The following is a 12,182-nucleotide window of genomic DNA, read 5'->3' on the forward strand; positions in this document are numbered from 1 at the left end:
AGGGATCTCGGTGGGAAGTTGACGGGCTCCCCTGAACAGCCTCAGCCTCCACAGAACCTGCCACCACAGGGATGTGGTGTCCTCCGTGGGCCCTTCTGTGGTTGTCTCCTCAGGAAGCATGCTGAGAAGACCTACTGGGCCACCTGTTACCCAGCCTGGGCGGTTCTTTGTTTCAGCTACAGTAAACAGGGCCCTGAGGGGCTTTCCTCCTGTCAGTGCTGGGGTGGATGAACACTGCTGACACTCACTGAGAGGAGTCCTCAGAGCAGAAAGCCTTGTAAACCGTTTATTTTGGGTAGAACACACGATGTACCCTACATTTCCCACAGGAGATTTCCCATTTCCCAGTGTCCTGTGCAGCTCCTTGTATCTTGGGGGGGTGGGAGTGGGTGTGGACCTGCACCCCAGCAGAGCTAGGAGAAGGCAGTTTCAGGGACTACAGGCTGCCTGACCTACAGGGGGTGGTGTACGTTTTCAACACTGCTCGGCTGCAATGGCTCACGGTAGCTATACATCCACTGGGGCTCAGAACACAGTAGCTACACAAACACTCAGCACCGCACAACGGAGACATCACTCACACAGCAAAGCCATAAATATTGTAAGCAGTTCATGCTCACATTTGGGCCTCCTCTGAAGAGCTGGGGCACATGAGAGGTATTTTCCCCAGCCTTTCTTCCTATTCATAGGGCCAACTCTGTCAGTTAGCTCCAAGTCATCCAAGAACCTGAAAAAACAAACCTCTCAATGACGTTACACATCCACATTCAAGGAGGTGGCAAACACATTCAAGTCCACCAGACCCACTGTCCCAGAGGGTGTGGTGGCTGCCACTCGGCCCACCCTGAGAGCAGCCAGGACAGCCTCCCTGTACAACCTCCCCACAGAGTCTTTGGGGAGAAGGTGAGGTGTGTCCTGGGGATGCAAGGACAGACCAGACAGGGGCAGGAAGATAAAACAAGACTATCACAAAGACACATGTTACAGCCACTCCAACCCTGCACATAGGGACAGGTCAGGGACGGTGAGACTGCATCACTCTTGGCACGTGACCTTTGCCCTGTCTGGTTCACTGCCCATCTGGAGCCACGCAGGAGGCGCTGGGCCTGGGTCACGTTGCAGCCCTCTGCCTGTCCAGAGGCAGGTCTGCAAGGTCAAAGGGGGAGGGGTGGCAGCCTGAACAGCGGCCTCCCCCCAACTTGCCATGGGCTTCCACGAAGGTCTGTTCTCATGGAGATGGAGCCGCTTCTGCGAGGATGGCTAGAGTGGCTCGACCACTACAGGGCTGGACTCTTCTGTCTGTTCAGGGAGTCGATGTAATGAAAAATGGCCCCCAGAGCCCAGCTGGTCTCAACATTGTTGATTTTCCGAGTCAGCTTGAAAACAGAAAGGGAGTGGTGGAGTGGGCATAGCTGGGAGGCTGGACACAGTGCCCCCAGCCTGTCAGGCCACAAAAGGCACAGGGTCACCCGAGACACTGTCCTTACCTTCAGCACTTTGTTCTCAGGGAAGCCAAACTCCTGGAGCAGCAGGCTGATGTAGGTGAGGTCCATGCACAGAAAGGGGTTGCCCTGCGGCCGGGTCTCTGCCGTGCGGCACACTGAGGGTAAGACAGCCCTTTCCCAGTCAGATTCCAGGTGGTTCACTCGTGGGCTGGGGCAGTGGGAAGGGGTGTTGTGCAGACCAGGCTCTACCCACTCCAGGTGCCCAACCTGTGCTAGGTTCTGTGTTAGCCCCAGATCCTCACTGATTCAGATAGGACTGCAGCCTACAATAGGAAGGTGATTCACCAAGAGTATACCAAAAGGTAGGGTCTCAAGGCCAACCAGCCTCCACTGGGCCTGACCTCCAAGACCAAGAACATAGGTCTTGTTTTGGTGTCATGAGTCGAAAGCCAGTCTCATAGGACATAGCTCTGCATCTGTGACTTGGGACACCCCTCCCAGTGTGACTCTGGGCTTTCTGGGGAATGTAAACACCAACAAAGCTATCTCAGGAGATTCTACTCTTATTCTTGAGGCAGATGAATAAACCCAAAATTCTGCTCAGAACCTTTTCCTGTTGAAGAGTCATGACACCCAGTGTCCATGGGACAAACCTGTAAGTGACAAGAAAGCTTAAAAAAAAAAAAAAGCCACTTGTGGGGGGGTACTTTCTATAGAGAAACACATGAAGTTTAACTCTTTTGATCTGTAATTGGGAACAGCAACCAAGGAGCAGAATGTTTACAACCAGCCTTCATTTCATTCCCCATCTGGCTGAATTGTGATTGGACAAAGGAGAAGAAGAGGGGCAGCCCTGGAGCTGCTGAGTCAGCCACCTGCAAACTCAAAGGGTAAGAGCTCTTCACCCCCCAACACGCTGGGCTCTGCTGTGCAGGGGTTGTTCGTGTGACGACTGTGCATTTGTTGGGATACTTTCAGGGGAAATCCCTGTTATGGTGACCTGAACTATAAGCAAAGAGGTTATCAGAAAACATGAACTCAAGGGAGCCTGTTCCTAACTACCCTAGGATTAGAAATGTGCCCTTTTAGAGCTGGGACACTGAGGCTTCCCCTCCCCTGCTGTGGTCACAAAGGACATGGCATTTCTGTGGTCTGGGCCCAGCAAATGACCCCAAGTACCCTCTCACACCTCTCAACACTCCGTCTGGCTGGCTGAATCAGAAACCAAATCCAGAAGCTCCCAGTACTGCCTCACAAGCACCAAGCTGCATCTGCCACACAGTGGGACAGGGTCCCAGCCTCTTACCCTGGCCTTTCTTACCCAGGCAGTGCAGCCGCCACTCACCATACTTTGCCGCAATATCAAAGTCTCCTACGACGAGGCTGCCTCCCTTCTCCACATCTGCAGGACAAAAACAGACACCTGGTCTGCACCAGCATTCCTGGGGCAGTAATGCCACTAAGGCTGCACCCATGAGAGGATGACCTGGGGTAGTGTGTCCAGACTGGCCACAAGCCTGGCAGGAAGTGGGGCAGTAGCCCCATATGCACTGATCACATGTCTGAGGTGATGTGGCTGGGGGTGGGCAAGTGTTCCATGCAGTACCACACAGGGATCATTACCACACTCATGGGTCTTAGGTCCCTAACAGGAAAGTCACCAGGATCCCTGGACCCCACAGACTGAATAATCTCTTAATTCTAAGTTAAGAAAACAAAAGTACAGAATTGGATATGTTTCTTCGAGCTGTGGCCCTGAGTTCAGCAATGGTATTCCGGCATCAATTTTCTGAATGTGGAAAAAAAAAATTCTATAAAAAAGCCAAGTAGTTTGTCAGGTCTTAAATCTAATGGGTAGGGTCTTTACAAAGCTCTCCAGAAGGTGAGCCCTAGGCTTCTGTGACATTCCCAGTGAGAGAGGCATGAAAGCAGTGTCCCCCAACTCTCAAGACTGGTTTCTTCAATGCACCCCAAAAACTCTCATTTGAAAGAGGGTCTTTCAAGCTGTCCCACATATTAATGTTTCATATAAGGCAGCTGCTGCTCAGTGAGCTGACTTTTCCTTGACTTTGGATATTTGCTCAGTCAGCAAATGTCATCCTTGAAGATGGATTTAATTTCTGAAAACAGATCCAAGCAGCTCTTTCAGAGCCACGTGTGACCACAAAAGGGAGTTGGAAGAGCTTTTCTGAGCAGCCTAGTTATCTCCTGAAGTCACTCTAGGAGGATGTCAGTCCCCTAGGAGTAGGGCAACCTTCAGCCAGGGGGAGGGGCTGCAAATTGCTGAGCTGATACTGGGGAGGGGTCCCTCTGAGCTAGCCTGAAAGGCTGGAGCCCCCAGCATGCTGCCAGGCCAAGTCTGGGTGTAGCAGGCCCTAAGCATTGTACGTCCATTGCTGGTGGCACAGTCCGGAAAGTACAGATCAATAGATCTTTGCTCCAGCTATGGGAACCCCACAGGGGCTCTTAGGCCTGGCAGGCCAAGTAGCTACTGGGCCAGCTACTGGAAGGCACCTCAGGGACCTTGCTCTGTGCCAGAGAGACCTGGGGCCTGAGCAAGGGATGAACAGGTCACCTTCCACCTGGCCTACCCACCCCTGGCTGGATGCACTCCACACTGGGCCCAGGCAGCAGGTGGCTCAGTAAGCTCTGAGACACCACAGTGCCCATAAGCTCCTGAGGGTGGTCTGTGGAATGGGCTGACTCCTCCCCATGCCAACCTGGGTGCCACATGGGAAAAGATGGCCATGTGACCATGTCAGCCAGAGGCCTGGGTCAGGGCAGGAACCACGACGGTCAGTTACATGGGTGAGTCAGTTCTGCCTTAGAGCAGAACAACTCGACAGCAAGTAACTGTTCCTGCAGTGACAACGTAACTTTATTAACTGGCTCAAAGACCTGATTATTTATAAAAAGAGGGCTTACTACTTTCTATATGGATGACAAGATACCTGCCCTCCTCTACTTCCATTATTGAGAGTGACTGACAACATGATCACTCTCTACTGTGGGCCCTGTGTCCAGAGAATCTACACCTTGGCCCCACCCTTACCTATGAGGCCAACATTTGCTGCAAGGTCGTAATAGTAGGAAAAAGCATAAAAGTCCACATCCTTCACTTCTTCTGTTCTGTGCACTTTGTTTTGAAGGATTTCTGATATTCTGCTGGCACACAGCGCATGGAGGTTCACTACTGGGGCAAAAGAAAAGCATAAACACAATGGTAGGGAGCTCAGGCCCTGGGCCACACAGCCCCCACAGCCCTTCCCAGTGATTTGAGAACTTCACATGGAAGGTGAGGTGGGACAAGAAGCCTGCAGAGCACCTACCCCGTGTCTTGGTGCTCATCAACACCAGACATGCCAACAGCAACCTTTTAGGAGCCATGGCACTGCGGGCCCAGGTCAAGGGAAAGAAACCCAAAGTGTGAAGGGGGCTAGAGATGGCATGGCCCTCAACCCTAAAGGATGCCAGCCTCCAGTTGTGCACAGGTAGGAACAAGGAGGAGGGATAGCCAATGGGTTCGCTTCACACTGTTTACTCTCTGCCAGCCCTTGCTGAGCTCTGTATGTGCAAGGCCCTACTCCATCCCATCAGTCACACTAGAGGTGAGGCCTGCACCCTCTTTATGGAAAGGCCTTTAAGGAAATAGAGGCCTAACAGGCAGCTTGTCAAGCTCACACAGATGGTCATTAAACACCTGCTTGGAAGAATAACAAAGAGAGCCCAAGAGGTAAACAGATTTTGTTATGCTATGACCCACCCCGGACTCAGCTTCCGATCTTCCCCAGCAGACCTGCCCACAGTCTGAAGGTAGCTCCAGCCACTTCTCCCCTTGCCCTTGCCTATTGGGCTTTATTTCCCTCTACTCTCCCTTGTCTGGACAGCTCCACAACTTCCTCCTTGTTCCTTAAAAACGGCACTTCAGGGCCTTTGCACATGTTGCTTCTCTGGTCTGGAAAAGTGCTAATTTGTATCTGGGTGGTTCATTCCCCATCTCTTCATGTCTTGGCTCGAATACCACCCCATGAAGCCTTCTCCGGCCATTATAATTAAAACTGTAATCTTCCTGACAGCCCTCCTCCCCCTTCTATTTTTTCAAGTTACTTTCTCATGTGTTTTACCAACTCCTCCCACAGAAATGTCAGCTGTGTGCCAGTGGCTGTAGCAGGGCCTGATGCATAACAAGTGCACAAGTGGCTGGCTGAGTCAGAGTGACCTCCATGGTCAATGGATAGTAAGAAGCAAATATTTGGTTTTTGTTCCTGGTTCTGGACACAGAGCTTTCAAAACCCTTGTAATTTCCTGAGTGATGGGGATGGGAGGAGCACCTTTTCAAGGATACCTAAATTTATGGAAATGAGCAGATTCTTGTTGGTGGGTCCCCAGGTGGCTTCAGGATGGACACTAGTTGTCAGAGGAGCCAACCATGTGATTAGAGGGTTAGAAACTTCCAGCCCTACTCTCTGACCTCTAGGGAGAGCAGGGGGTTGGGAATTGAGTTAAATCAAGAGCCAGTGATTTAATTAATTATGTCTGTGTAGTGAAGCGTCCCAGACCCTTAAACGATGGGTTCAGTGAGCTTTGTGGGTAATGGAGGGTGTTGGGAAGTGGTGTTCCTAGAGAGCCTAGAGAGGGTGTGGAGGCTCCACATCCCTTCTCCAACACCTTGCTCTATGCATCTCTTCCATTTGGCTGTTCTAGTTATATCTTTTATAATAAAATAGTGATAGTAAAGTGCCTTCCTGAGTTCTGTGAGCAATTCTGGCAAGTTATTTGGGGGTGTTTGTGGGAACCCCCAATTTGTAGTCAGCTGGTCAGAAATATAGGAGGCCTAGGACTTGCTATCTGTTTCTGAGGTAGAGGGTGGGTGGGATGGGGGAGCCTTGTGGGACTGAGCCCTTAACTATGCAGTCTGCATTAACTCCAGGGAGAGTCTGAACAGGATTATTCAGGGATGGACAACTGGCTGGTGTGGGGAAACTCTCACACATTTGGTGCTAGAAATGTGAGTAGAAATAGCTCTGTTACCAAAGGCAGACAAACCTCTTGCTCATGTGCCCAGCCTGGAAACATTTCAATGTTTCTTTTAGCAAAAACTAAAGGAATACAGGGCAACAAAGACCACCCAGGTGGGGTGAGAGGGGCCAAGCTAGTGGGACAGCACATCCAGTGTCACAGGTGGGGGCTACACAGCGCAGAGCAGCTTTTCCTGTGCTCACCAGGCATTCTCAGGTGACGGGTGGAGGGACGCTGATTCCACTAATGGAGAAACTGTTTCTCCCTCAATTCAGAGATGTGTTCACACTGACATGCTGCTTCTGGGCCAATAGCTTTAAGTTGGCCATTTGTCTTGGAGCAGCAGGATGTTCAGGTCCTTCCTCATTGGAGGCTTGTTAGGAAATGCAGTCTTTTGGAATAAAGTATGTGGCAACAGACAAGGGAGCCTTGTGCAGAGACCCCCTGGGAGCCAGGGGTTCTCAATGTGTTCTGGCAAGGGCCCCCTGCAGCCCTGACAATTCCCAGAGCTACTTTCATTTCCTGGGCAAACACGGGCTTCTCTGCGAATGAGGTTTGGCAACGGTCTCCCTGCTTCTCAGAAGTGTTTTGAATGTATGGGAGAGATGGCAGGCTGCCATTCTTAAGACTTACGTACCACGGATACACGAGAACTCCACCGTACCTGCCTTCTGTCCTGAAATCCTGTATGTTATTTCAGCATGTTCCCATTCTCCTGTGAAGCCTGGCGACAAACAAGGGCTGACCAACTCTTTTCCATCCTCAGCTGAAATAAACAGAGAAGGAGGAGGCACATTACCATGACGTGAGGCACACATGTGGATTCTGCTGAGTGGAGGCCTGTAGCACAGAGGATTGTAGGCTAGTGAAGGGGAAGTTTTTACTTCTCCCTTAACTACCTACAAGAATCTAAATAGGGGCAGCCCTGGTGGCTCAGCGGTTTAGCGCCGCCTTCAGCCCAGGGCCTGATCCTGGGGACCCAGGATTGAGTCCCATGTCAGGCTCCCTGTATGGAGCCTGCTTCTCCTTCTGCCTGTCTCTCTGCCTCTCTCTGTGTGTCTCTCATGAATAAATAAATAAAATCTTAAAAAAAAAAAATTTTAAATAGGAAGTCTGGCCCAGAAAGAAAGGTGTTACCAGAGATAAATTTCTATGTAAATGACCTCTGTATAGAAGGGCAAACATCTAATGACCAAACATCTGTTCTTTTGTACTGTGAATCACCCTCCTCCCCTTTAAAGCTCCCAGACCCCTAGCCTATTCTTTAGCTCAGGATGACTCACAGCCTCAATCACCCAACCTGCCCTTAGGTGTCATACTCTTCTCGGGCTCCTGTGTGTGTGTATGTATGTATTAATAGGAGAAAAGCAAGTTTAATTGCAAGTTTATGTCAATTTAACTAATAGGCCAGCCAAAAGAATCTAGAAGGGTAGGAGAAAATTTTTTTCTCCTCAACAGTTGGTGAGCCAGCCAGGAGAAACTTCATTGGCTGCATACTGCCTGTTCTGGGGCTGCTGCAGCTGAGAGAGCCTAAGACCTCTGACAGGTGCGGCAGAAGGTGTTGGGCTGGCGAGACTGGGGACATCAAAATGGCTGACTGGAGGCCAGCAACCTCCCAATAACGCAGCCTTGCCGCCCCACCCCCATCCTCTTGCCAACACCACCTTACCTCCCTACCTAACTTAGCTTACAAAGACCTGAAACCCTTGCCCTAATTGGAATGCTGCCCTGCCCCCATATTCCCATGGAAAACTCTTTATAAATCCCCCTGTGGTTTGCCTGGGTGCGACTTCCCTGACTCAGGCCTCCTCTCCGAGTCACGGAACCTCACCCGGGAGGGCTCCCCATTAAAGCACTCTCAAACCTACCACCTGGCTCTGCTGTCTTTAATTTTCTCCGTGTTCATTAAAAGAAAACTTAACAGAAGGTAAGAATTCTTACCACGTGAGACTCCTGGATCTCTGCCTGCAGGGTCTGGTGGAAGCAAGTGGTGAGAATCTTTTTTTCCCCTCTTCTAAATTTAGATTAGCAGAAGATATTTGAGGGACCAGTTCCTAGGGTATAATGACTCTAGTAAAGATTTGTTGTGAGCACTCTTTACTTTTTTATTGATGCTTTTCATCCCAGAGATGGTCACCGCTTTGTCTCTTGTCTGTTGTGTTATTTGTCATAAGAATGAAAACCACAGGATAGAACACAGGCCTAGGTCCTATAAACCTTCTGTTCAAGCTGGACTCACAGACTGATGAGTGCACATTTCTCACCAGGCCACTGTTTAGACAAATGTTGCTGGGTTAATGTGCACATGAGGTGAGGGCAGTCACTAAGGGGCATCTTGGAAGCCAAAGCCGCAAAACTGGTGGGCATGGGTTGAGCACTTAAAAGCTGTTAGAGTGCTCCCTACCTAACCCAAAGACTTCTGTGTTAGGATGAGTTAGTCACACAACCGGTCAGACTGATACTGGGTCACCTGTCAAATTCAAGAAAACTTCCATGCAAGGTACTCAGTAAAACACCTCACAATCTCCAACCCAGTAGCATATCCTTCCTCAGTATAGTTTGGCTCTGAGACACCAAAGGCTCAGCTAATAAAACTGTTAATATGCCTATAAGGGGTTTTCCTTTCATCCTGTTCATGTCTTGAGAGCTTGTCTTTACGACCAGTGAGAATGTTCTATCTGTACATATCATATGCATCTCGGTGGCCAATTGAATAGCTTGGGATTCTAATACTTTAAGTCCTAAGCAGCACCTTCTGCCTGACTCTGGGCCAACTCTCAGGAGTTTGTTACAGGGGTCATGGTCCATAAGGGGTTTTTGTCATCTCAACCTTCACTGTTTTGTTAGTGCTAAAGAAGTCTCATTCTAGTAGTGCCTGCCTGGTGTCAGATTCGCAGGTCTGTGACTAGAGGTGCTTCACATTCTCACAGGAAACTGGAGAAGAGGGATCCCTGGGTGGCTCAGCAGTTTAGCGCCTGCCTTCGGCCCAGGCGTGATCCTGGAGTCCCGATATCGAGTCCCATGTCGGGCTCCCTGCATGGAGCCTGCTTTCTCCCACTGCCTGTGTCTCTGCCTCTCTCTCTCTCATGAATAAATAAATAAAATATTAAAAAAAAAAAAAGGAAACTGGAGAGAGCGTTTTCACTACACCATTCTTATTGCCTATCACAACAAAGGGCTTTACTTTCTTAGACTATTTCTGGGAGTAAACTTTCTGGATCTTGTAAGGGTTGCATCTTTTTGTCCCTCTTCTGGGACACCTCTTAAATTCAAGGTTAAGCCATAAAAAGGCTTACTGGTTTGTGCCACTCTTGAGATTAATGTAAGATCCTGCTCACCAATGGCCAGACAATGGATATTTTGAATTGACAGTATTTGAAAGAAAGAAAAATATGTTTGAGAGCTCTCGTCCTAAATAACTGTCTTATTGGTACCTATGGAAAGACCAATTAAAAAAAAATAGACATAGAGAGATATAACAGGTAAGCTTTAGGGACTCATTTCTTAGTAAGATGGGGGAGGGAAAAACAAATTAGACTCAGAACAAAAATTAAAGTCCCCATTCAACATCAATTTCCCTTCTTAAAATCTCACCTTGTCTCCTCAGCAAATTCTCTTAACTCCCAAACTTCCCCAGAAAATTCCTTAAACACCTAGCTGCTTGTTTTAGCTGCCCTTTCCCTACAAGATTTACAGAGAATACTGCAGCCTGACCTCTAAGCCTAGGATATACAGGTTACTCATGTAATTACTAAAAGCCAGGGAGCAAATTTAACAGAAGCACCCACAGGGGAGAATAAGGTTTACATAGAAGGCTCATTTTGCAGGTCTCTATAATTAGGCTCTGCCAGCTTCAGGCCTTCCTGTGTAATGTCCTCTGCAGCTATATCCTAGGCCTGAATAATTCCTGTCACCTAGACAGCAGTGGATTTTTTCAATTATAAAGCTCTTAAAAGACCATAAAAACCTTGACTTTCAGAGGATCCTACCAATTTAAAAGAGGAATTAAACAATGTCCATCACAACCCCACTCATAGAGACCTTGTTGAGTGTGTTCTTCTCATCCATGATGATGATTATATTGTAGTTATCAGACAAGCCAGACAGCCCTCTGGAACCAACACTATCCTCTACCCCCGCCCCCATCCACTCCAGAGGAAACAGATGACTAGCATTTCTCCTAGGCCCTCCTACAAATGATCAGCTGAAAGCTGATGTTAGGGGCTGATAAAAAGGCTTTTCTTCCTAAGGCTAAGGTCTAAGGTTAAAATGTACACTCAAAACGAGGCCTTTGTTAAAATGCTTTATACATACTTTACAAAGACATACTGCATTAATCCCCCAAAACATTTGCGTTTGTCCTGACTGAAAAATGACAAGATATTTAAGAGTTTTTTAAATAGCTCTGTGGTTGGAGACTGGCCAGACTGGAAGCTGATATTCAGAGCCTGATAGGATTTTTTAGGTCTCCTCCTTTAAGCTAAAATGAAACCATGTACCCAGAGGGAAAGAAAAACCTTCTGAAGCCTCTGTAAAAGGATTGACTAAAACATCCCAACACTCTCTAAAACAAACAAACAAACAAACAAAACACATTGAAGATAATGTAGTTGGATGAGTGGATCAACGTATGTCATTTAGGCTGCAACCCTATTCTTTTAAGGAATTGAGAGCAACTGTCTTTATCTTACAAATTTTTACAAAATTAAAAATGCAGCTTTAGAGGCAGCTGAAAGTTCACCTGTTCCAATTCCTCCCCCCCCCATTTATCTTAAAAGACCTCTAACTTGCTCTCTTCCTGTGCCTTTGAGATTTAAAAGTTAAAATACAAAATTCAGGGTGATAATTCTTATCAGAAGAAAAAAGAGGGAATGGTTACTTAGAACTGAGCCTCAAGGGAAATTTTAAGTGTATGGAAAAGCTGTAAGATCTCAGTTTGCATCTGTCAGTATGTTTATGTATTCTATATATGTACTGAAGTTGGGTACAATCTTCTATGTCCAAATGATATCAACAAAACTAATTTGTAAAAAGAAGCTGTACTTGTTTTAAAGAAATTAAGTGCTTATATAAACTGAATTCTCAGGAATATATCAGTAACCAGGGACACCTGGTGGGCTCAGTCGGTGGAGCCTGTGACTCTTGATCTCAGGGTCCTGGGTTTGAGCCCTACTTTGGCATAGAGTCTACTTTAAAAAATGAAAAAGTGAAGTATTTTTGAAAAAGAAACTAACCCAAATGTTTTTCAAGTCATGTGATCTAGTATTAATCCTTATTTTTGTAAAGGTTTATTTATTTATTCATGGGAGACAGAGAGAGACAGAGAGAGACAGAGAGGCAGAGACATTGGCAGAGGAAGAAGCAGGATCCCCACAGGGAGCCTGATGTGGGACTCAATCCTGGATCCTGGGATCATGCCCTAAGCCGAGGGCAGATGCTCAACCGCTGAGCCACCCAGCCATCTCCAAGTATTAATCCTTAGTAAATAAAAACTAGTTTAAGTTTTAAGATAGGCATGTCTTCAGAAGTTACCAGTATGAAATATAATACTTTATTCTACCTCAGTTTACTAACGGTCAAATGAGTTCAAGCTATCTCTTACAAAAATTTGTCAGCAAGAAACATAGCTTGGGATAATGGCTGACTCTGTCTAGTGTCTCACGGATCAGTCTAACAGTTGTTAAGAATAAGTAAATTCACTGGAGGGTATTATGCTGA

At 47.6% G+C, this 12,182-nt stretch overlaps 1 protein-coding gene across 10 annotated transcripts in view; it reads right to left on the bottom strand.

Moving 5' to 3' along the window:
• Positions 1–272: 272 nt before the first annotated feature.
• ENTPD6 (ectonucleoside triphosphate diphosphohydrolase 6) overlaps positions 273–12,182 on the bottom strand; it is a 45,845-nt gene continuing 33,935 nt past the window's right edge. For 4 of the 10 annotated variants that reach the window (XM_072793606.1, XM_072793610.1, XM_072793609.1 and 1 more), the window contains 5 exons: positions 7,129–7,230; positions 4,498–4,638; positions 2,791–2,847; positions 1,488–1,600; positions 273–1,376 (listed from right to left, as the gene is read on the bottom strand). In XM_072793606.1, the coding sequence (XP_072649707.1) occupies positions 1,278–1,376; positions 1,488–1,600; positions 2,791–2,847; positions 4,498–4,638; positions 7,129–7,230 (512 nt within the window). In that variant the 3' untranslated portion in view covers positions 273–1,277. The remainder of the gene's footprint in view (positions 1,377–1,487; positions 1,601–2,790; positions 2,848–4,497; positions 4,639–7,128; positions 7,231–12,182) is intronic. The other 6 variants (XM_072793602.1, XM_072793607.1, XM_072793608.1 and 3 more) reach the window with 4 other exon arrangements.

This window comes from Canis lupus, chromosome 22 (assembly GCF_048164855.1).
Source record: "Canis lupus baileyi chromosome 22, mCanLup2.hap1, whole genome shotgun sequence".
NCBI classification, from domain to species: Eukaryota; Metazoa; Chordata; class Mammalia; order Carnivora; family Canidae; genus Canis; species Canis lupus.